Source organism: Triplophysa rosa, linkage group LG5 (genome assembly GCF_024868665.1).
Source record: "Triplophysa rosa linkage group LG5, Trosa_1v2, whole genome shotgun sequence".
NCBI lineage: Eukaryota > Metazoa > Chordata > Actinopteri > Cypriniformes > Nemacheilidae > Triplophysa > Triplophysa rosa.
Genome location: NC_079894.1, coordinates 11,268,397 through 11,294,681, shown reverse-complemented (window position 1 = coordinate 11,294,681; position 26,285 = coordinate 11,268,397). Strand labels below are relative to the sequence as shown.

The 26,285-nt window shown below is 38.6% G+C and overlaps 2 protein-coding genes across 3 annotated transcripts; one reads left to right on the top strand and one right to left on the bottom strand.

The window, feature by feature from the left end:
- Positions 1-1,212: 1,212 nt before the first annotated feature.
- On the bottom strand, positions 1,213-15,380 carry si:ch211-267e7.3 (ADAMTS-like protein 2). Of its 2 annotated transcripts, none has more exons than XM_057334287.1 (18): positions 15,182-15,380; positions 12,793-12,935; positions 10,551-10,626; positions 10,211-10,313; positions 9,729-9,874; positions 8,784-8,907; positions 8,553-8,633; positions 8,301-8,476; positions 7,204-7,627; positions 6,510-6,867; positions 6,082-6,185; positions 5,858-5,984; positions 5,360-5,573; positions 5,093-5,248; positions 3,908-4,078; positions 3,621-3,797; positions 3,195-3,339; positions 1,213-1,714 (listed from the first exon to the last, which is right to left on the bottom strand). In XM_057334287.1, the coding sequence occupies exons 1-18, from the start codon at positions 15,275-15,277 to the stop codon at positions 1,593-1,595; spliced, it is 2,943 nt and encodes a 980-aa protein (XP_057190270.1). In that variant the 5' UTR covers positions 15,278-15,380; the 3' UTR covers positions 1,213-1,592. The 2 variants fall into 2 exon arrangements, with proteins under 2 accessions (XP_057190270.1, XP_057190271.1); XM_057334288.1 differs by having other exon boundaries at positions 12,793-12,930; positions 15,182-15,295.
- Positions 15,381-18,598: 3,218 nt separating this feature from the next.
- On the top strand, positions 18,599-25,461 carry olfml2bb (olfactomedin-like 2Bb). The gene is made up of 8 exons (XM_057334230.1): positions 18,599-18,955; positions 19,079-19,342; positions 19,668-19,775; positions 20,284-20,439; positions 20,864-21,053; positions 22,699-23,160; positions 23,243-23,419; positions 23,843-25,461. The coding sequence occupies exons 1-8, from the start codon at positions 18,818-18,820 to the stop codon at positions 24,439-24,441; spliced, it is 2,094 nt and encodes a 697-aa protein (XP_057190213.1). The 5' UTR covers positions 18,599-18,817; the 3' UTR covers positions 24,442-25,461.
- Positions 25,462-26,285: the final 824 nt, after the last annotated feature.

The following is a 26,285-nucleotide window of genomic DNA, read 5'->3' as shown; positions in this document are numbered from 1 at the left end:
TAAAAGTGTAATGAAGCATAAAGAAGCCGGTCAAGGAAGATAAGTATCCATGTACAAGGGAAAACCCTCTGTAACCCTAGTCTTTCTCTGTATGTAAAAATGTCACCTTGACAAAGGCTTGTTGCTGAAACGTCGGTCTAATAAAAAGCTTGTACAAGGAAGTGGCATGTATTCCCCATTAATAGGCTGAATACGTTTCAGGTGGGTGAAGAAAGTCTTTTGTGCTCGCCCATTCCAGGTGAAGTGTTTCCCAACCCTTACAGTATATTGTGTCTGTAGTGTTAAGCTTTTCTTTGTAAATGTCTTTAGTTTGTGATTGGTGCATTTATCTTTATTCAGTCACCAGTTAGTTCACACTGATGAAAATTTTGGGATCACTTGACAAAAATGTTTCTCATGCTCTTAAAAATCTTTTAATCTGAAGGTGTATGTTTTAACGTTTGAAATGACTTGTGTGGACAAAGATATAATTGTGCCAACTTATTTCTAGAAAACTACATTTTATATAAAAAAATGTTTTTGAAATGGATTATTGGACAAAATAAAGAATTAAAAGCAGGCCATAAGATATGGAAGCATATTGGTAGCTATTTTCAATTTGAAATGCAATACACAAAATGGCAATGCAGTATGTAAAATGACAATGCAATTGTGTATTTGAATATACATTTTAAATAACATACTGTATGTGCAACATTAAGTGCAAAATGAAAATTCAATGATATCAATTACATTTGTCAGTTCCTACACTAGTTTTAATGTTTTATTTAAATGGATATTTTTAACTCTCTTTAAGTTGCAAAATTAAAATGAAAATGCATTCCCCGGATTGATTATATGTTTAAGATAGTCAAGCAAAACTGTAGCAAAATGAAAATTCAAATGTTATTTTCCCTAAATGCATTAACATTAACAGGTTGAACATTTGGGAGATTTTCATTTACACACAGCGCGTTGGGTGTTGCAAAATTCAATGTGGACTTGAAAATGCATTTCGAGCTGGCCACGCCCCCTCCCCGATACAGCGTCATTGTGTGAGGGACATCACATTAACGGTAAACAATGCCAAGTCGAACTATTTTTTATCTTCTTTTTTTAAGTGAACATTTCTAAACAACACCACTCAAAAATAAAGGACAGTAAAAAATGTTTTTAGACTATTATTCACAGATCAACACCACAAAGCCCAATCTGAAAACAAAAAGGTTTTATTTTGTCTAGACAAAAAGTGTACACAAATACAAACAAAACAAAACAACTTTGTACATATTGTATATCAAAGGATTGTGTGTATTTATTTATAAGTGTATGTGTGTAGGAGCAGAACAGAGACTTCCACAGAAGAAGAGTCTGTAAAGTTGTGTATGCAGTATCACTCTGACCGTATAGACCCAGTCCAGTTACAGGAGCTGCCTTTAGCGGGTCCCTACAGCAGGGGCCCACATCTTTTATTATAGCACCTTTCTTTATGTAGAAGAGATTGACAGCTGTGGGTTTGGAGGGCTCATTTAGCACCAGGCAGCGTAAACTCTAGCGGGGGTACCGCTGGGGTACAGTTCTGGGTTCAGTGCGTCCAACAGTATGTGAAAGATTTACTGGCTCTTGTTTTGGCAGGACAGACAGCAGGCCTTCCTGTAGTACCAGTGAGTGCACAACTTCACCCGCAGGACAAGGGCGCAGTTAGCCGTCGCTTTATCCTGACATGCATCCTCAGCTGGAAGACAACAAGGAAAAACTGATGCTTTAAACAGACATAAAACATATGAAAACTACATACATCATTAATTACGGTGCAATATGTTTTTTCCTTCTAAAAAGATCCCAGTTTATTAAGCTATGGCAACTATAAATTAGATATGTATGTGTTCATTTCCAAAGTAATAAAAACATTTTGGTGCCAAATCCTGTTTTTTTATTCAGTTTGATACTGCACAAAAAGCTCTTAGTATAAATGTGGATCAAAGCATTGAAAGTATTGTACATGCTTTTGAACATAAATAACTGCAACTCTCTACCATGTTCCTTTCATTAAATCAAAAATGTCACAATTAGCTGCCAAATGAACAACACACATGATGCGCTTGCCATGCAAAGTCAAAAACAACAAAGCATTAATCTGGTCCAAATTTCACAGGAATGAGCTTGTGTTGTGCCAAGATCGCATGTGCTTTTAATTGAGTTCTTCGTTTCAACGCGCACTTGTTGCTGTGTTTCATTAAAACGTACAGAGCAAACTACTTAAACCTGGCATGAACAAATAACAGCCATGCCATGCCAGCATGCAGATTTTCTTCATATTCACTCACAATTTGTATACAAATGTATAACGTATACAGGGTTGCCAGACCTGCGTGACAAAACTAGCCTGACAATACCAAAACTCAAAAACGTCTCTACTATACCTAAAATACATATTTTACAGACCTTGTTATGCATTACACACAATTTCTTCTTTAAAATCGCAGTAAAGATGCTTAATGTGTATAGAAGCTTTGGGTAGTCTCAAGCCGAACCTCAGTATGGTTCTACTGTACACTTTAAAAATGCTGGTTGGGTAAAATACGGACAAACCTAAGCATTGGGGTCAATTAAGCCTGAAAATGAAACAACCCATCATTTTGGACTAATACCCCAGCCCAGCATGTTCAAGTTCACCCAAAAATTTAAATTAATTTTAATAACATTTGCTCACCCTCAAGTTGTTCCAAATCTGTATGAATTTCTTTGTTCTGATGAACACATATTTGGAAGAATGCTTGTAACCAAACAGTTCTTGGCCACCATTGACTGCCATAGTAGGAAAAAATACTTAATAAATGTCTTCGTTCTGTTGAACACAAAAGAAGATATTTTGAAGAATGTAGGAAAGCAAACAGTTCTGGGACACTTTTGACTACCATTGTCATTTTTCCTACTATGGTAGTCAATGGGGTCCAAGAACGGTCTGGTTACAAGCGTTTTTCCAAATATCTTTCTCTGTGTTCATCAGAACAAAGAACTTCACACAGATTTGGAACAACTTGAGGGTGAGTAAATGACAAAATTTTATTTTTGGGTGAACTATCCCTTTAATTTACAATGCAACAGTTGGGGTTTGTCCATATTTGACCCAACTATGGGTTTAAAACAGCATTTTTTTAAATGTATGCATCTGTTAATACTGCTCTGTATGACTGTGTTTTGCGGTTGTGTACCTGGTGCTTCAGTAGTGCAGGGCTGCACCTCACAGCTCTGTCTGGCTTCAGGTCTCAGTGTGGAGTCACAGCTATGGCCCAACTCATCTCCTTGATAACACTTCACCTCTCGCACTCGTACGCCAATCCCACACGTTTTACTGCACTGCAGGACACAGACACAGAGCAACATTCAGACCCATAAAACCAACAAAAACTATATTCAAACAATCTTATGTACAATTGTCTTTTGCAATTGCTGCTTGTCAGATTGTACAATATATCCTGAGTGAGATGTTTAGGAGATTCAAGTGAAATTTGGGTAGACGCTTTTATCCAAAAAAAAAAAAAAATTAAAAAAATAAAAATAAAAAAAAACTCTTCAATTTTGAAGCACAAAATACTTTTATGACCCAAACGAGTGAACTGGTCATATGTACTCCTAACCTGCGACCAGGACGTGGTGAACCACTTGGAGCACGGTCTCTCAAAACAGGTTGCACTGTCCGCAGGTCTGAGGGATCTGTCACACATCCGCTCTGGAAACTCTTTAAACACACCAGCCTCCAGCCCGGCACACACCACCTGCTGCCTCTTCACCCCACGCCCACATGTGGCATTACACTGTTAAACACAATAAAATAGGGTCTTGAAACACATAGCAGGTGGACTGTGAGTCATTAAATGAACCTTTCATAAATGCTTCTTCAGTGCATTAAAGAGGGGCGGCTCACCTGTTCCCACTCTTGCTCCACCCAGTGGGCGGGGCAGTTTTTGTCGCCACACGGATGCACGGCCAGTGGCTTGAGCTCTGGATCACACTGACCATCAGAGATCACCTTCCCATTGCTGTTCTTACACACCACATAGCGCCTCATCCTGCCCTCCCCACACAGCCCTGAGCACTTAGAGAGGGAGAACGAGAGAGAAACAATAGCATTATTAATGGACAATGTAAAGAAAATAGGAGTTTAATTCAAGTTTATTTTTTTAAGTATACTTAAGTGAAGTTCAAGTATATTTTTAAATATACTGTATGTTATGTAATAAGTATAGCTTTCCTGTAGCTCAGTGGTTAGAGCATGGCGCTAGCGACGTCAATGTCATGGGTTCGATCCAAGGGGATTGCACATACTCAGATACAAATGTATAGTATAATGCAATGTAAGTCGCTTTGGATAAAAGTGTCTCCCAAATGCGTAAATGTAAATGTATACCAATATAAATGCACTAGTATGGTGAAAGTATACTTCAGTCAGTACTACCTTGGACTAAATTGGCCCACTTTTTAGTTCATAAAAGTGTACTTTAAGTATAATAGTAGTAAACTTCAACTATATATTTTTTTGTTTGTACTGCAACTATACTATAACTGTATTCTATACTTGACCATACTTTTAACTTGAAGTACGTGAAGTACAGTTTACCATCTCAATTAGTTTTTCAGTTTACGAACATACCGAAGTATGAAGTATACTAGTTTCTAAAATTAGTTCTTTATATACAATTGTATTATGTATTATATTTTTACTTTTTAATAAACAGAATACTCCATTACTTCAAGTACTCTATACACTACAGACTTTTCTGTCAGTGTTATTTTAAATATATTTATGAGAAGTACATAAAATAGACTGAAAGTATACCTTCTAATTTAGTATAAGGAAGTATACTTTCTTATAAAGCATGCTTATAGCACACTTGAGTAACCTTTTTTGTAAGGGTTACCAATAACATGTGGCACAGTGCTAAACTAAACTGAGATAAAGGAAGTGAAAACGGTGAATATACAGAAAATAAATAAATACTCACCAATGCGAATGGTTTATTTCAGACTCACAAAGTGCGCGAAATGAGTTACGTTAAAACGAAAACACATGATATTTACTTAGAATAATCATTTAACTTCTAAAACCCACCGGTCCCCAGTCAGAGACGGTCCACCGGCGGTCACACGGCGGCCCCTCGCACTCTCTCTGGCTCACTGGTCTGGTAGAGTTGTTACAGAGCCTGGCTTCCATCGAGCAGCGCACCTCACGACTCCTCACCCCCCGACCACCGCACCTGGCTGAACACTATCAAAACAACACATACACCCCAATGTTAAACTACGCGTTCATTCATTTCACATCAATTATATTTTGAATACAAATAAGCTAGCAAGAGTAAAAGCTTTATAAGCTGACCTCAGACCAGTCTGAGATCTCCCACTGAGGGCCACAGCTTTTGCTCTTGCAGGCTTTCCGTGTCATGGGCTTCTGTAGCTCTGCAGCCTGACAGAGCTCATCATACACAGAGCTGTCAAATCCCAGCGCCAGCATCTTCCAACAGCGCACCGTCCGGAACTGAAAGCCCTCCCCACACGTCCTAGAACACTCACTCCAGCGGCTAGTTTCCCACCTGCCTCAGAATTCACAGTACAGAAATTGAAAGGTATATTTTTGCATAACAATCTTACATGGTTAAATATATTGGCTATTGCATGTTGCTGCGTAACACAGCAAATCATTTGGACTTTCAATATTTTATATCTACTGGACTGTACTAATGTTCAGACATTTTTCTTTGTTTTTACAAACTGATGACCGAAGCAAAATGACTCCCTGTGGTGCAACAGACAGATAGTGACTAATAGTGCTTTGCCTACAGCAAACCCAATGACAGTAAAAGTGGCAGTACCAGACCTGGGTGGACACTCTTTCCCTGTGCAGAACTCATGTGTGGGCTCCGGCCTGGTCAAAGAGTCACAGTAGCTCTCGTCCACCTCTGACCCATCATATTTCACACATAAGGCGTAAGATGTGCTTATACCTGCAGACACAGAGAATTATCGTCAAGCTCGCTGCTTGCTTGCATATGTGTAACGTGTAGTTCTGCTATTTCGTATATATAGTGTTGGTAGTTGCACCTGTGGTACATGTGGAGCTGCAGGGTGCATACGCAGATACCTTCCATCTGTATTTGTCAGCCATGCTGACGTCATGATCCAAAGATTCCACCTCAAACTCATTGCTGTTAGAACAGGATAAAAGAGAACGAGGGTGAGAAAAAGAGTCCATCTACATAGGGAAGAGCACAATTCCGTTTCTATAAACTAACCCGCTTATCTATCATTAAGACACATTTTTCAGAACTATTTTTCATAATTTTATGTTAACTCGTACCCTGAGTAAGTAAAAGGTGAAAATCTTGTTATACTTCTTATATATAATGGATGAGATTTTGAAAAATTGGTTCACATCTCTTTTCATAAGAGCCCAGTCTCTACTGTGTCAATATATATGTCAGAACATTCATCGCTAAAGGCTCAATTTCGTGTTATGCCCTCCCTCTGACCTCTCGCTGTGGGGGGCTTGCACTGGCTCCACCTGGTGGAGCTGAAGAAGGTGGGACCGGTTTGTTGAATCATTAGTCTTGGGTTCAGAATGAGACCCAAACACAGGCTCTCCATCCGAAGTGTGCATGTCCAGACTGCCGGGGTAGATCTCCAGTGTCAGGCTGTTATCCAGAGAGGAGCTGGAGTTCAGCCTGAGTATGGAACAGTCTGAAAGTGCTAAATCATCTTTACAGGGCTGTCTGGAGCCGGGGGGCCAAGCCATCCCATCATAAAGAAGACTCTTTAGAACTGATGTAGTTGTGTGATTGGAGTCACTGGAACTAGACGAATCGCCATCAATCAAGTTGGAATCAGAACCTGAACAACAGTAAAGCACATTCATATCAATGAATCAATTGGCCCGTGATGTTTTGGCCAAGATTATTTATCTTATATTATCCTTTTTGTCACATTCTATCATTCCAATAGAAAGCTTGTTCATAGACTAATATTTTTCTGCTGTCTGTTATGTGTCTATGTGATGTCCCATCCATAATGCTGGAATTGCCCATTTACTAACAGAGACACTTGTGTTACCAATTACACAGTTACCAATGGTGCTACTTATTTTAGAAAAAAACATTAGGGTCAATTTAACATGGGTCCCCACCAAAACTTCTCTGACATGACATCCAAACAAATAAGACTACTTACCAAAACTGCCTTGTGTCTCAAGATGGTGCATTTCATCATCGAGCTCATTCTGGAGGACCTCACTGGCAGGTCTAAATAATACCAGACCGCTGAGGTTTACAGAGGCCTGGAGTTCCCACAACAGCTCCTCGGGGCCCACACGCAACTCCACGTTTTCTTGAGGAGCCAACGAAGCGCTCTGATTTCCCTTCTTTCCGTACTCCTCACGACCTTCTATTTCATTATGAGTGAAGGACAGCTCTGTAGAGGAGGTGTTAGCTTTCTTTTCCGCCAGTGAGGTGTCTTTGGAAGTCATGGACATGAGGTTGCTTATCTGAGGCTGCTCAGGGGTTGAGGCCATGGGGGGTGCTGTTCTTGGCTCTGGAGATCGAGGAACCGTGTACTCGTATGTGATGTGCGGCATCTTTCCATTGAGGTTGTAATACTTCAATGAAAGAAAACAGTGTTTTTGAAAAAGACAACTTGCAAACATGGTCCAAAATGAACACTCATCAGGCGCCAAACGCAAGTACAAATTGGCTTTGGCGGGCAGAGAAGTTACTTGGCAGCTGGACGGTAACATTAACATTTAAATCAAAGACATTCAAACTGTCTTGTAAGCAGCAACTTTTGTGGGAAGATCTTTTAAAGGGATAGTTCACCCAAAAATGAAAATTCTGTCATGATTTACTCACGCTCAAACTGTTCCAAAACTGTATTAATTTCATTGTTCTGCTGAACACAAAGAAAGATATTTGGAAGAATGCTTGTAACCATACAGATCTGGGGCACTATAGACTTCCATAGTAGGGAAAAACTACTATGGTAGTTAATGGTGCCCCAGAGCTGTTTAGTTTCCCACATTCTTTAAAATATCTTTTGTGTTCCACAGAACAAAGAAATTTATACAGTTTTGGAACAGTTTGAGCGTGAGTAAATCATGACAGAATGGGTTAACTGTCCCTTTACCAATTCATCAAGGAACTTTATGTTGTCACCCATACACTGCAGTACCTATGTAGCACAGTGCTTCTGATACTGTATTGTGAAAAAAAATAACATACAAGATCAAATAAAAATGTGTTTATGGTGCTTTTAGTACATACCTATATACCTACCATGACATTCAGGGCATGCTGGGTGGGACCCTGAGCCATGATGTACTCAAAGCCATCAGAGAAGAGGTTAGCTGGCCTCCTGTACTTAAAGACTGTGCCAGCGACATGGAAATTCTGTGGATTGTCGATCACACTGTTTCCATTGAAGAAGAAGTGACCAGCTTCATCAGAGAGAGCTAGATGGAAAGAAAATAACTGTAATATCAGTATAGCAAACAAGAATTATAACAAACTCGTAGATGAAACTCTTACCTAAGATATTTTCAGTCTTGCGTCGCTCTATGATTTGAATATCGGTGGCACCAAATGGTATATTGGTTAGGAACACGTAACCTTAAAACAAAAACAAATGAACATATTTCAAATGATTTGTAGCAGCTGTTTTTTGACTAACTCAACTTACTTGTAATAACAAATCTGACCAAATAATAATCAGCTGGAAAAGATGTTTTACTTTTCCCTTAATACAAACATAAGGTATACCTAACTGTGTGATCCCTTTCCGGTAAGATCCTGAGACTCGATAACAAGAACCTCCGTTTCCCCCACAGACTCCACATTTGTCTATGGTTTTACTGGAGTACAATTTCCCATCACACCCCACCACCTGCATCCAAGACAACAGAAGACAGTCAGTCATCATTTATTCACCCTTGTTACTTGCACTCATTTGCAGAAAATGAAAACTGGAGAAACAGGTCAAAATAACAGAAAATATGTTTTTTAAGACCTCAAATAATGCAAGGTAAACCAGTTCATATTCACTTTTAACTTTTCGTAAATAAATGTATTAATATTACTGTGGTATTGCTTACAAAATATTTTTAACTTGACAACCATTTTCATGCATCTTGTCATGCTGTCAGTCTTTCACATTGCTGTTGGATGACCGTCACTCCCAGGGCTGGATTGGCCATCGGGCATACCGGGCATTTTCCCGGTGGGCCGATGTACTTTTTGGGCCTAAACGGACGCATGGGCCAGAGAGACGGACGGATTAGAAGCGTGAATCGGGTGCGTATGCACGGAACGCGAACGCAATTGCGAATCGCACATGTATGCAGGAAAGGCAATGACAGCCAACATACCACTCGCAACCATCCCCCCCCCCCCTTGGACAAAAATGGTGGAGGGCCGTAGCTGGTCAAAAATGCCAGGGCCAAATTAACGTCCCAGTCCAGCCCTGGTCACTCCTGAGGTTTGATTTTGTTTAAATTCAACAGAAACACTGGACTGGAATGGCCACAATACATCTAGAAATGCTTATTAAATGAAAATGTATATACTTATATTCTCCACAGCTGTACATTATATAGCCTGTTATAAATATAATACTACGTTGCAAACAACCTGTTGTCCCTAATATCTTCTTGAATATACTGTATGTTTTTCAACATTTTCAAACATACAAATGTTCTTCTACAATACCTGACACTGGCCCTCAATGCAGACACCCTGGTAGATGCCGTCCCTGCAGAATGTTCCGTCATGGGCAGGCACCAGCAGTTGTCTTTCTCCCGTGGTTGTGGTGCACTGGAGGTCACATGGCTTGTTGGATATGCTAATGTAATCATCTGAACAGGAGGTGACATCATCAAAACATCATTATGATCTAGGCTTTAAAGAGTTCCTTTACAGATACAAAGGTCTTTATGGCATCGAGGGGCCTCCTTTTTACATTGAGGGCTATGGACTGTGGAAATAATCTTAAAGGGGCATCTGTGAGCTATAATAGAGTTGGCCAGGGGCCAAGACAAGAAATTCAGTAACGCTCAGTCTAGAACGCTGAAAGACAGAAACATAAAGACTGGGAAGGAGAGCAAATTAACTAAGAACACTAAAGCGTTAAGAAAAAAACACAGGCAAGCAGAGAGAGGTGGAAAATGAGAACACTGAATGACTTTTTTTACCCGGATAAAGTGGAACCCACTCATAGTGCTTCCTGCCGAAGGCTTTGGCATTGAATTGAGAGCACTGGTGCTGTTTGAAGCTGATTCTGCTGTTTGGGCATGGCTAGGCAAACATCCAGACAACAATAAAGACACAGCTCGTGAGCCAGGCGGCAGGTCAAACAGCCTGCAGATATTAGAGCTTAAAGCCAACATGTGTAAGAATGCACAGCTATGCCAGCTGGACTGGATGGAATAATCCACCCAGCAACATACATGTGATATTGTAGTCGCATTATTATGAGTAATCCATTCATCGTATGCAAATATTTGAAAGAATAATGACATCAATCAGGTGTACCTGGTTTGTACACAGCTGATACTTCTTGGATGATCCGATGCAGAATGAACTATTGATGTTTTGGGTGGATGTCAGCCTGAAAACAGGTAGTAATTATATTTAAGCATTTGGTGGATGCTTTTAAAAAACAGTTTTGTGTAAAGTCCAATATTCATTTTAGACTATTGTTCTGTGTTTTATTTTTGTTACTTTGTACCCTGGGAATCACTATGCAATATTATAAGTGACTCTTATAAGGATCTGCGGTCGTCTGGTATGACACAGAACATCACTGCAACAGCAGCTACATGTAATGAATGTCACAAAGATCTACCTGCATTGGTGATGTTAAAACTCTTGTGTTAAAGCCCTCCATGCCTGATTCTCTTCATCTTTCTAGTTCTCTCTAAACCCTCCCCCATGCACACACCTTTCACTGCCTCCTCCATACTGAGAAGTGCTAATTGGAGCCAGCTGGACTGGCTCAGCTTGGACCCTTATCTCCAGTGGAATCTCCCCAAAACGTCTGACCCTTGGCTCTAAAAGCCATTTTATAAATGTATTTGTCGTTTTGAGCAGAATGCCAAGTTGTCATGTGTGCCCGTGTACTGATGTTCATTCCACATGACATTATAGACCATTTTGCAAGCCATAAACAGTGGTACAGAAGCACTTCCTGTTTCCTGTTTTTTTTAATTGCACAAACTTTAGAAAATACAACCAAGAGTCAAAATGTTAAATTAACATTTTAAGACTCATTTATATGTCTGTGAAATAAAAAAAATGAAACAGGAAGTGCTTTTGGACCAGCGTAGTGGTCTTGCAAAATTACGTAAACCATATATTTTCAAGAGGGATTTAAGCGATATTTCAGTGGCAAAACAAAATTTCCCCATGTTTTACTCACCCTCAAGGCATCCTGACTGAATATGACTTTCTTCTTGAAGAATAATGCAATCTGAGTTATAATACCACGTATAATTTTTCTTCCAAGCAGTAAAATGGGGGACAATTTTTTGAAGCTCCAAAAAGTGCATCCATCGATCAAAGAACTGGTCGACACGGCTCCGTGGTCTTAACAAAGGTCTTCTGAAGGCTTTTCTGAAGGTTCTTTGATGGATGGATTATTTTTTTGGAGCTTCAAAAAATTGTCCCCCATTTACTCCCATTCTACCGTTTGGAAGAAAAATTATACGTGGTATTATAACTCCGACTGCATTATTCTTCAAGAAGAAAGTCATATTCAGTCAGGATGCCTTGAGGGTGAGTAAAACATGGAGAAATTTTGTTTTGCCTCTGAAATATCCCTTTAAGAACAGGCTTTCCTGTATCTCAGTGGTTAGAGCATGGTGCTACCAACTCCAAAATCATGGGTTCAATCCCAGGTATTGCACATACTCAGAAACAAATGAATAGTATTATGCGATGTAAGTCGCTTTGGATAAAAGCGTCTGCCAAATCCATAAATGTTAATGTAAGAAAGGGAAACATTTATTTAGACATGTTATATTATATATGTAAAGGTGCTCTATATAGATCTATTGACAATATTATATACATAACTATAACTAACAAACATAATGAAGCGTTATATTTTTGTTACCTTAGAATAATTTATTTTGATCTACATACACCGCGGGTCCCCTTATATGGAATTCACCATGTTGTTTCTACAGTAGCCCTTAACGGACAAACTACTCTACAGAGCGCGTTTCACAAATACGTTATCTCCTTCAGCAAAGAAGCGAAAACGTAACATCTTAGTCCTGTCAGCCCCTGCAGTGCTTCGAAGGGGAGGGGTGTAGTGAGCCATTGGTTGCAATTCGCAATCTAACCGCTAGACGCTGCTAAATTTAATACGCTGGACCTTTAAAGTCTATGAATGACACTGTCCAGCAAGCAAATGTGAGCTTTTTTTTACTTAACCTTGGTACTGGCATTTCACAATAGACACTTGTTTAGAAAATTGCCTTTATTTTGTCTTTGTTGCACTAAACTGTGACAGCAATTCAACATTAACCAGTTACAAAGAATGGCTGCTAGCGCATTTATTGCATTAGCAACACTAAAAAGCTATATACGGCATTTTAAATGCATTTGATTTTTGCTGTAAAACGTGCCAGAGTTAAACTGACAGCATACAACACATTGTGTAAAACAAGCCTGTCATTTCTACTAACTAAGACTTTTGTTCTCTGGTTGACTTGTATCAACAATCAATGTATCAGGAGAGTCTGCTGTGTGATAAATGAGGGTGGTTTACCTTTGCTGCAGACAATGACGCTCCTGAGAGCGCACTCCTCCTCCGCAGGTACGGGAACAGGTGGACCAGCTGCTCCATTCACCCCACCATTGAGCTACTTCATCTGACTGCCTCTGGATATCCTCCCTCCCTTCACTGCTGTCCTGACAAAGACAGAGACGCAGTGCTTTACTGCTGCACACTTATATGAGAACATGGCAAATCTGTAAACAACAGCAGTTATTGTGAGAATTTGCGAGTTAATGCTGTCATTACTTTTAATGCAGTATTCTGAGTGAAATGTTGTCATTGCAGATCTTGTTGGACTTGTGAAAAAAAACTTAAAGGGAAAGTTCACTCAAAAATGAAAATTCATTATTTACTCACCCTCTTGTCATTTAAAACCTGTATGAGTTTCGTTCTTCTGCAGAACAAAAAAGAAGATATTTTGAAAAATGTTGGTGACCGAACAACGACGATATCCATTCACTTGCATTGGTTTTGTGTTCATAGTACAATAGAAGTGAATGGGTTCCGCCATTTGTTTGGTTAAGAACATTCTTCAGAACATCTTCTTTTTTGTTAGGCAGAATAAAGAAAGTCATACAGGTTTGAAATGACAAGAGGATAAGTAAATGATGACAGAATTTTCATTTTTGGGTGAACCATCACTTGCCATTGAACACTGAAAAATGTTGTACAAAATTCATTTTGGCATCGAAATATTTTTTTTTGGAACTCTAAAAACAGAATAACTGCATAAAAAGGATTTACAGTTGTGTCATTTGACGGAATCTCAGCATGATAAATACCTTCCTGACTGTAAAGAAAGACAGATCCGACTGAAGAGAGCAAAGGAGGAAAAAATAGGAGAGTAGAATAAAGATGAATTAAAACACGAGAGAGTAAAAACGCTGGCTACAAATCAAAACACAGCCCGTACATGTCCATGAATATATACCTCAAAAACAAACTCAAGCATGGACTTCAAAACTGGCCCTTTTTGAGTTAAGACAGGGAGAGGAAGAGTGCGGGGGGGTTTTAGAAAAGAGACAGAGGTAGATGAAGCCCCCCTAACGGCCCGGCCAGATGAAAGGGCCAGCGACTGCAGCAAATTATGCAGACTCCTGTTGTCTAGACAGCAGGTTAATCGCTCGTCTTCAAGATTTGCATCAGTGAACTTTAACACAACACAGGCATGGCTCCACGGAAAGTCTGAGGCACTCGAAAGAGAAGAGCTGCCCATCATGGTTGATCTCAAACCGGCTTTACAACGTTTAGATTTTAGATAGGTACAAGGAGTTGGATTTACACAAAGGGCATTTTCTTCCTAGAGCTCTGTGCACCAATTGACCCATACTGAATAGAGCACTGTTCGTTTATAATTGACATTTGGAAGGTTATGGTCAATTTAAGCATAAAATCCAGTTGTCTGCAAGTGACATAATGACATAGATGCTTCTTTTCACCATGAGGTCTTTTTAGAAACACAAGTACAGTAGAATGTGAATAGTAGTATGGGGGCTTGGCAGCCCCCCTCGACAAACCCAAACATATTTCCTAAAGCCACTCCGTTGTCCCCCGCCCCAAACGCAGAGGATCTTAAGCTTGTCCAAACAAGAGTATGCACGCTCGTATGTTCTTTTTTATCTGAATGCCCTCTGGATGTTTAGATTCTAAATAGACAATAGACTTTCCCCACTTTCTCATGTAGTCCTAAACCGGAGACCTCCTAGAGAGACCACAGTGGGCCCTTACAAGTTTCGAAATGTCACTTCAGTTGAGCTTAGTCGTGAATACATCAAAATGAACATCAAAAAAATTCTTGGTGATATTTCTGTCAAACCGCATGTACCACTATAAATGGATCAAACAATTGGACTAACGGCGATGCTCTATTTATGGACACTTATAGCAGATATGAGTAAAACCAGCTGATTCACCTCGACTCAACTCACTCTTTACTCAAGCAACAGAAAGAAAAGTTGCCACTCATCTTGACTGATCATTAGGCAATTGAAAAGAGATTTTTACATTGCTCACGTACGTAAAAACCGTAAAGTACTCACGAACTATCAAAACGTAGCTGTCGATTTATTCAATTGCGGTAAATTCGTAAGAATATTACGCAGCTTCAGTGTGGGGAAATCCAACGGAGACATGAAGACTCCAGCTGGGCTTTGATGTCAGAGCATAAGCATAATTGTAACGTTTAGTCCGTGGACGTTGTCTAAATCGTGTTTTGGCGTTATATTACGCGGATGTCATGTCGCGTCGCGCGTTGCAACCGGCATTCGTAACTGAGCGCCTGTTAAAACCAGCGTTAGACCAAAGCTGCAACTTCAAGGCTACTGTAGGCTATACCGAAGAGTGTTACGCGGCGATCTGTACAACAATGAACGCGATTTACCTTAACATGCGCACCTGCCGCTGTTTTAATCCACAAGAGAAGGACAATGTAGTGTAGTGAAATATGTCCGAATCTCGCCGTCCAGAGACAGTACATGGTTCATTTGAGAACAAGGAGACCTCGCCCCCTGATCTTAACCAAAGACTAAAGAGAGAGAGGGACTCGCACTTTGAGGTCTATGGTGAACGAAGCCCTTGATGCATTAATGGCTTTACAACCTGCTGGAGGAAAAGAAAAAGGGGCTGGTCGGAGCGACTTCGAATGACCTTGTATTTCAAAGAACTTCACAGCATCCGTCTCTCCTGGGATGAATGAATGGGACGTCCAGAAATAGAAATGCGCCTTTTTCTGAGTAAGCTAGACAAGTTTACTCAAAAACGTGTACTTTTTTGTAAGCACTCGGGTTTGTAGTTTGACCATTTTATTGCTGCATTTTACATAAACTAACATGTAAAATGCTGCATTCACCCAAAGATCATTTATTTTTTATTTACTCTCATGTCATCCCAAGCCTGCATGACCTTCTTTCTTCTACAGAACACAAAAGCCGCTGTTTCAAAGAACATTGAAAATCAAACATCATTTGACCCAATTGACACCCATTGGACATTTTTCAAAGTATCTTCTTTTGTGTTTCACAGAAGAAAGAGTCATATACAATTTGAATTAGCCTTGAAGTGGCCTCGTGCAGTCAGGGGCTTAGCCTGCTTTAGGGTCAATATAACATGGATAAATAGAACATGGCAACACCTATAAATCACATATATTTGTACTTTCCTGGATATATAAAGAATTTATATAGAGAGTTTGAACTGGGCTACCAAAATAACATAGATAGCTATTTGTATACAGTCTCTAGAAAACACAATGTGCTTTAACATGTGCAAATGAATGGCTAGTATAATATTCGATTCAAATTTTTTTTTAGCGCTTCTTACAATGTTGCATTTCAAAGCAGCCTTATAGGAAGAAACCAAAACAAAAAGAAAATCACACGGAAAGAGTAAGACCATTCTAATAAAGCAATGTTGATGGAATTTACAGAACCCTGGCCTAATCTAATGTCAGCATCCTCCCGGTGAGCAAGCCAACACGGCCCAGTGGCAACGAACACAAACTCCAATGATGAATAAATGGAGGAAAAAACCCTTGGGAGAAACCAGTGTCAGCCGGGAGGGCCAGGTCTCCTCTGACATGTTACAGCTGCACAAATTTTTTTTGATTAGTGAGATGAGCTTATTTGTTGTGATTTATATTTATAGTATAATAAATACATGTTTGAGACAAACATTTTTATGTCAGAACATAAGTTCTTATGGCAGATAAACTGAACAGCTCATATTGTACATTAGGTATAAAGAAAGTTACAACAGTGATACCCAACAGTATTATGAGGATCTAATTGCTAGAAAAAATGTATGCTTTATGTTGGCTTGCATACCAATGTTTATAAACAGTACAGTTAAAAAAAACTCAAATGTCTTTTAACATCATGATCATATGTTCATGTTACAATGTGATAAAAATCAGTATTTTGGGTAACTGAATTGTATAAGTTAAACAATAGTATTTATTTATGCATTTATTTATGTATGTATTTTGGACCCGAACTTCTGGGTGGGAGTTTGGGGCAGTGCTGTGGTTCACCCCAGTCTCATTTAGAGTTATAAGTAGGGCCTGCATAAGGTGGAGTTGGGAAACAAAAATCGCCCTACTTTTAAAATACACCTAATATTCAAAATATCTAATGCTAAACTGCTTTTTCTAATATAATAGCTGGCATTCTTTTTTTTAAATTATGGGTTATTATGCATCATGTGAATCGAATGAAAAAGCAGAAGTAAAGGTCCTTTTAAAGAAGGAGGAGGATAAAGGAACGGAGAAAGTCCTCAAGTGACATCTGCTGAACATCAGAGTTATCAACAATAAGCTTGTAATTTCTTTACCTTATTCATAAGTCTCATTTGAACATCCATTCAGAACAAGGTTTTCATTTTGATTTATGCCTGTCTATTATTTGTTATGAAATGTTGTGACTAGCATCACTTTAAACAATGCAGCTATGTTATCATGCCACAATAAATTTAAACAATTGGGCATGTTCAGACACAACACCAAAGATCTCTATGTCCTACCAATCATTTTCTTGACTATGCATTCCACCTGAAAAATGACCAAGCGAGTAACTAAAGCCACCATGTGCCTGTATAAATTCCATAATATAGATGCAATAAAGTCTATAGGATAATAATGACATGTCAGTTGACATTAAACCACCACTTGTTTTCTCAGACTACATCATAAATATAAAAATAATGAAAATTCCACACTGTAAAATTACCAGAGATGTTGCAGATACATGAAACAATAGACACCTGTGATGAAAAACATTTAGGTTAAGATGAAAGAGCTATGGCAACATACTTGCCATATGAGTCAATGTCAAGTAGGGATTCAGTGCTTGTTCACACTGCTGAAGAGCATTTTACATACACAATAGACTTCTGTGTACATAAAGCCACTGATCTTTTTTTTGACACATGGATATTCCAACAAAAATGCTGTAATGTACAGGTAACGGACAAACACTAAACACAAAGAACCATCTGTCAACCAAGAGTGAATTACAGTCAAATCCTTCAGCTCAGAAATTACAAATAAACAAGAAAAAAAAAACTATACAGTATCAAGCTCTTAAATGTCATTCCACACTTCAAAACAAACGAAGAATTTCCATAATCTATTCTGCTTTCACATGTGTTTTCTTGTGTATTTCTGTTTTATTTTGATCAAAATGTCCTTTACACTAAAAGGCCAATTTACATTTGAAGTATTGGTAATAAGACAGTAGCTAAATAAGTATTGGTATAATAAAGTATTGTTTAAAAAATAAATAAACAAAATAAAATGAATGTTTTGCATAGAAGAAATGTTTTGCATAGGTCACTTGATAGGTAAGAATGATCTCCCAGTGTTCTGGGAATTGATCTACCATCTTAATGACAGTAGAGGGCGATAATGTTCCACAACAACTTCGTTTCATTCATAAAATCACGTTATCTTTGAAAAAAGAAAATCTTTATCCGTCAACAATTCTTAAAATGATAAAAAAATAGGACATATTGTGATACTTTACAAAAAAGACCGGATATGACATTTTGGTGTATATGTCAATGTAATTTAGTCTATACCTATATCACGTTTTTCTAAAGGTTTGACTTCTTCGTGTTATTCTTTATTTTTGTTATTATTATTGTTATTTTACTGTATTGTTATTTATTTAGTTGGAGAAAGTTTGTTGTGGTCATTTATCTAATTGCAGAACTCCTCCCTGTCTCCAAACACAGGTTTGGGTTCCTCCCCACTGACTTCTTCTCTTACAGTAAAGCCCTTCAAATATTCATTCATCACCAGCTATCCAACAAACGGCAGATCCTCTTTCTGTCTAAAGAATCCATAAACAACCGCATTTATCAGACCCAGGACTGTATACGTCATCAAGGACACTTTACCTATCCAAGAATAAATGGACATGGGACTAGATACATACGTAGAATAATTGTTTTTTTTGTATTTATTAGAGACTTCTTCGCTTTAGCATCTCCGCATCTCACTTTTGTCTGAAGAATTTGCATAATGGATTTACTGAAGCTGCTATTCATAGTTTGCTGTGGCGCGTTTAATTCATTACGCGCAAACGTCACTGCTGACAATATTGACAACTATTCAACTCTAGAAGATGAACTGGACAATCAAGAAAACGTTTTAACACAGGTAAATCTATTCATATTTTTTGTATTTATTTATGTTTCATAGACAGATCTTTTTTACAACATGACGCAATAATGCTTTGTTTTAAATTACCATGCATTCATTTATTCATTATTGTCCTGTTAGCTTTTAGGAGATTATGACAAAGTGAAGACTCTCTCTGAGGGCTCAGACTGTCGCTGTAAGTGTGTGGTGCGGCCTCTGAGCAGGAGCGCGTGCAAGCGCATTGAAGAGGGCCATGCCAAGACTGAGGACTTCTACACAGTGGAGACAGTCACAGGTGCCAACTGCAAAAAGTGTGCCTGCATCGCCCCTCCCTCTGCCCTGAACCCCTGTGAGGGAGATTTTAGGTTTAAGAAGCTGCAAGATGCAGGAAAAGATGATGTCAAGGTAAAGGCTTTTAAGACAGAGCTAAGCTAATGATAACATCATTTCTGATTACAAAACAAAACTGTTGCTTGTAAAAAGAATCAAATTTGTATGTAAAATGCATGTAACTATGCATGTTAATGTAACTTAAAATTTTAAAAACTTGACTTTATCCAAATGCCAATAGAAAATGTGACTTTTTTGTCAAGGTATAACTTACTTGATAACATTATTTCTTTAATATAATGTATCCGAGAAGAAAATCTACTCTTCGTTTTAGAGATTTTGTTCATGTGATTTTTTTTATTTTCAAACTGTATTGTAGCTTTTAAGTTGATTTTTTCAGCTCTCAACCATAATGGATCTTCTGGAGGGATCGTTCTATGGAATGGATTTGTTAAAGCTTCACTCTGTCACAACGAAACTCCTGGAACGGGTGGAAAATATAGAGAAGGTGAGTCTTCTTACTCAAAATTGATTCATACAAACTCAACATTTTTACAACTTACTACTATAGTTCTGATTCTGACATTGACCTAGATTCACAATTATACTATGCAGACCATTTAAGTCTATTTTGGTTGCAAAAAAGGTGACCTGCCTCCTTTATCCAATGACACCACGACAGCATGACGAGTAAAGTCATTAATACATTATTTTTTTGACAGTATTGTTCCCAATAAAATGCTTTATCAAGTAACCTATGAATAATAATAGCCTACACGCTTACACGGAAAAAGCAAAAGTAATATTAGAATCAACATGACTACAAAATTACACCAAAAGTATTTGTGTGTGTGGGGATTAACAAGGTAACAACTGCATGTCATATTACGACTTTTTATGTACAGTATGATCACAGAAACAGAAATCACTATATGCTCCCAAAATGTTGCCATCAGGCAAGGAATTTGATTCAGGTGAATGGGCAGAACAGCTATTGTGTTTAAATTCTTCTACAGTCGTCTTCTGGAAACCTAACAAAGGAGAAATTGAGTGTGAAAGGTGAAAAGGTGCAGGGAAAGGTTCCTCGCTCCAGCCAGCGCCAGGAGAAGAAGAAACGTCTGAATGCGCTGGAGCCCTCACTGCAGAAGAATGCGGCAGCTGCTCACACTGAGGTACAGCACAACACATTTAAACAACAACCATCCATTTTAAACACATCAACTGCTGACACAAATATACCACAACACAAAGCCTAAACTGACTCCAAATTTCTCAAACACAACAAATGTGTAAGAATGCACAATTACACAACATCCACCTAAAAGTCGGTGTCCGACCAAGTGCTACACAGTGAGAAACATTGCTTTAATTTACCGTTCCAGTAAAACAGGAAGACATCTCAACCATCAAAGGATACAGCTTTCCCACAGCATGTTTAAGTGATTAATACACCACAAATTCCCCCTCATCTCATGCAGCAGGAAACATATCAAGTGTGACATTTAATGCTGTTTATTTGACGCAGTAATTGAAAGCAGTAATAAGGTTAATTTATGAAAGTCATAATTAAACTAATATTTAACTTTATGATACCAGAGGAAATATGAAGAGAAGTTTGTTGGGAGTCAGGGTCCCAGCAAGCCAGCGCTGAAGAAAACCAAGTCTGAGGTCAGGGAGGAACCTCGTAAACCTGTAAAGACCATAGCAGGTCCCAACGGCATGACCATTAGAAGCATGACCTTCTACAAGGCTAACACAATGGAGGATGCTGACGGGGAACAGCAGAGTGAGTGTCCGCAACACAATTTAATGGAATAATCCACCAATCAATCATTCTGTGCTGAAATACAGATTTTCTCTAAACAATTACCACTAAACAATCCCTGCATCCAAAATCGTCTAATTCCATACTGTATAGTATGCGAAAATCAGTATGTAAAATAAGTAATATGTAGCCTGCTTTCACACTATTGTACATACCGTAATTATGTCCTGTGGTGTGACAGCAAATATTTAGAAAAAAAACTAACAATGAAGATAAAGCTCTCTAACAGTTGATTTCTAAATTTTTGTTGTCACACCTAAGGACACATGTATGTTATATTTGTCAACAACCCCCATATGCAAAATTAGAATGTCTGAAAATACCCAAATGGTTTACTGCTTCTGCTGAAATTTTTCGGTTTACATCAAACACTTTTCTATCCCACAGGTGGCCACTGAAGCCAAAAAAACGTAATGATTTAAAAATACTGGAAAATTGTAAGCCTGGTGTTTTTTGTTAAGTGTAAGTGATAGAGGTACCAAGAAATGTATTAATTGTGGTTCAATCGTATACGTGTTTAAAGGAGTAGTTCACCTTCTAAATGAAAATTCTGTCATCATTTACACACCCTCTTGTCATTTCAAACCTGTATGACTTTCTTTCTTCTGCAGAACATAAAAGAAGATATTTTGAAAAATGTTGGTAACAGAACAGCACAGCCCCCCATTCACTTACTGTATATTGTAATCAATGCAAGTGAATGGGGGGCTGTTAACAACATTCTTCAAAATATCTTCTTTTGTGCTCTGCGGAAGAGTCATACAGGTTTGAAATGACAAGAGGGTAAGAGGGAGTAAATGATGACAGAATTTTCATTTTGAAGGTGAACTAATCCTATAACACACTGTAAAAAATTAGACCTCAACTCAAAGTAACGGTTTGCAAGTTATTACTTGTGGGAACAGACTGTTTCTTAAATTTACAAAACCTTTAACTAAGCCAATTGAAAAATTTAGATGTAACCAGTCACTGAAAAGTTTTTACAGTGAAACATCTGAGTAGATTATTTTTGTTGCTGTTGTTTGTATGTCAGAGATGAACAAACACACGAGTCACATGACATTTTAAAAATGGCGCATATACAGTAGTATGTGGGTAGTTGACAGACTAATATGCAAATTTGTCCTATGGTGTGACGGCAAACATTTTATGAAGATAAATCTCTCTTATGTTTTTTATATAATATACAGTATATATAGAAATTATAAAACAATGTAATATTAACAGTTTGTTTTCTAAATGTGGCTCTGTCACACTATAGGACACATGCTGCACCCACATTTACTATAGAGCACGTACTGATTTAACAGTCAAGAAGCATGTACTTTGTATTCAGTACATACTTTCACAGTACTGCCACAGATTTAAAAATAATAAATATGTTTCAGCGTTGTCCCTATAGCAACTCTTTTACTGTGCTGCTAAATGCATGAAACAAATCTGTAAGTTTTCCTTAATTTTTTAATGTGCATGTTTTTGCACACTTTTTAAAGTAAATTTACACATGGGATTACAAATTACAAATTTAAGTTTACTTTGCAATACTCAAGTGAGTGAGTGAGTGCATCCAAATTCACTTCCCCTTTAATGTGTCTTCACTTAACAGTAGCCCATGAGGTTCTGACAGGTGACGGCTCAGTAGATTTAGTGATTGAAGACGAGCTTAATAAGCCAAAGTCACATACACCTGAAACACGGCCTAGAACCACTTCAGCAGTGACACAACAGTCTTCCACAACTGACATCAACAGCCAGCATCCCCTACAGCCGGCTGTTTCTCTGAATGGTAACTTCACTACTGCATACACGACGAACGTTACAAAGGAAGCTGAAGGAGAGACTGAGAAAGCCAATAAAGAAAGCACAACTACGGCAAACCGGCCAACCTCAAAGCCTTTAACTATCACAATACCACCAAGCAACTCTACAGCAACCATAGCAACTCCTCTTGCATTGCCAAAGCAGCTGGCCAGTGTTACAATGGCCAAAAAAAGTTCAAAACCTCTTAGCTGGGGTGAAGCCACTACTGAAATGAGCACACAATCGCCAAAAACCTCCAAAGAACAAGGTAAACTTAATTCCAGTAACAGGTGCATGTAGATTATATGTGAAAGAGAAGCAGCAAATATATTGATTCTTGTTGTTTACAGGAGTGTGCAAGGACACACTAGCAAGCATTACTGATCCTGTTACACATAACACTTATGGAAAAAATCAGGGTGCCTGGATGAAAGACCCAAAAGGCAATGGAAAAGTCATTTATGTTACAGACTACTACTACGGGAACATGCTTCTGGAATTCCGCGATATAGACACCTTTAAGCAAGGTACATTTAAAGGGTTAGTTCACCCCAAAACAGAAATTCTGTCATCATTTGCTTCCCCTCATCTCATGTCAAACCTTTATGACTTTCTCTCTACTGCAGAACACAAAAGAAGATACTTTTAAAAATGTTGGTAACAGAAATGCGTTGGTCCCCTTTGACTTCTATTGTATAGACAAAAAAACAATGCGTGTCAATAGGGACCAATCATTTTCCTTTACCAACATTCTTCCAAATATCTTTTTTGTGTGTTATGCAAAAGAAAGACATGCAGGTTTGACATGACCTGAGGGGAAGAAAAGATGACAGAATTTTTGTTTTCGGGTGAACGATCCCTTTAAACATTTGGTTGGCGTTGTGTAACTTATACATTGTCAATGCATCATAAACATAAATAACATGGTGTCCTCTCTTTTTCTCTACCAGGGCAGTTTAGCAACTCTTACAAACTCCCCTACAATTGGATTGGCACCGGCCACGTCGTCTACGGTGGCTCTTTCTACTACAACAGAGCATTTTCTCGTGACATCATCAGATACGATCTCCGTCTCCGGTACGTAGCAGCGTGGACCACCCTTCATGATGCAGTGTTACAGGAGGAGGATTCCCCGGGGCAATGGAGAGGACATTCAGACTTTGACTTTGGTGTGGATGAGGGCGGCTTATGGTTAGTGTATCCGGCTCTGGACGAAGAAGGATTTCATCAGGAAGTGATCATCCTCAGTAAGCTACATCCCTCGGATCTGCAGAAAGAGAAGACGTGGAGAACCGGCCTGAGGAGGAACTATTATGGAAACTGTTTCGTCATCTGTGGCGTTCTGTATGCGGTTGACAGCTTCAAGCACACACATGCCAACATCTCCTACGCGTTTGATACGCACACATATACCCAAATGATCCCCCGTCTGCCTTTTATAAACAATTACACCTACAACACACAAATCGACTACAACCCAAAGGACCGTATGCTTTACGCATGGGACAATGGCCATCAGGTGACCTACAATGTAATATTTGCTTATTAATAATAATGGAAACTATACATTTTATTAGGAGACTGCTTGCAGTACCTTTTCTGTATAAAATAGGAAAATGATTGTGTCTAAGTGGGTTGTAGATCGGTCTACATGACAGTTTTTAAAGATATTTTATAACATCTCTATTTTCGTTAGTCATTGTTTTGCTTTTTGGTCTGCTGCTCAGGGACGGATTAGGACTTCAAAGGGCCCCGGGGCCAGTTACCTCCAAGGGCCCCCCTCCCACAATTTATTCCATTCTTTCCCTTAGCTGCGCATTCACAGTTATAGAAAGTGAAAGTTAAGATGATAATGAATATTAAAAGCGTTCTCGCTCTGCATCAGGCCTGCGCTACGCTAAAAATAATCTGTACAGGGTTTAAAGAAGTCTAATATTAGCTACACAGCAAAAAATCAACAATGGACCAAATTAAGGCATATGAAAAACACTAATTAACTGTCAAATATACACATATTTAATGCATCACATAAATAAAAAATGATTTCTCACCATAAAATGCCCCTTTGACACTTGATCAAATCATCAAGCAAAAGATTTTAAAAATGCAATTTAAATGTACTGTAATTTTATTAATATGTTCATTTTTAAAAGGTTAAATTTAATTGAATTAGTTAAAGTAACATAAAAGCAAATGTTGCCATGATTTATTGATCATTTCATTTTTTACAGGGTATCCCATAGGCCTTGTATAGGCTGGGACCCATATATTAAACATAGATAAACATTTGTTTTCATTGTTGTTGGGTTCTCTGTACCAAACTGGATGACGCAACCGTGAAGCCCAGGGCCCCCTCGGGCTCATGCTAGTCAAAGGCTCCTGGCCACTGGCCCCATTGGCCCGGTCAGTATTCCATTCCTGTGCATGTGTTTTTTTCCTTTGTTTATCAGTGGATGTTTAAAGGGGTTGGATCTTAAAAAGTATTTTTAAAATATTCATGACAAAGTTTTTTTTACTGCTTACTCGAAGTGTATATGTATATAATGTAATTTAAAATAAACTGTATAGCAAGTGCTTCTATACTACTTGAATCTCTAAAAGCTGTACTTCACATAGCCATCCTCCCCATCTTCCAACATGATCTCACAGGAATTCAAGGCTATTTGGTGGGCTAATTTTTACTGATTCGGTGGATGATTTCATACACTGTGAACTGTACAAAAACGTACTATTACTAGAAAAAAACCATACTGAAGCCCCACCCCTTACCCCGCCCCTAAATCTAACATCACTGGTGTGAAAGCAAATTGTACTAAAATGTACGAATGAAGTCTTACGAATTACCCACCTCGTAAATCAGTAACGTTTTTGCCATGAGATTGTGTTGCATATTCTATTACAATGGCCTGAATCATTTTTGCCTTGTATGGCTCAAGAAAAAGTACAGTAGGTACAGAAAAAAGGTAAAGAAAGAAGTAAACTCTTGTTTGAAAACATGTTGACAAGCTCCACAGAGTGCCGACTCTTAACATGTGAGAAGATGGTGAGGGGATCTTCTTGCTATGCAATGAGACGTATCTAAGCGCATCATGTTGGCTTCCTTAAGAAGCGGTGGCCAGAGAAAAAGAAATCAAAACAACCCATGCCTCCTCTGCCCCCACTAGAGTGAAGAAAATAAATCCTCTGGAACTGGCAAAACTTAATAACATGCCAAGATAGTGACCCACGGGCCAAATTCATGCCATCATTTTTTTTAACATCTACAAAATGGTAAGGTTAAGAATGGCGTGCAGAAGAACAAGGTGAGATGAAAGAGGGAGGTCATGAATCAAATCATATTGTCAAGATTTACTAGAAATATGTCAGTGTTTTGACTGTGGGCCTCCTCAAGAT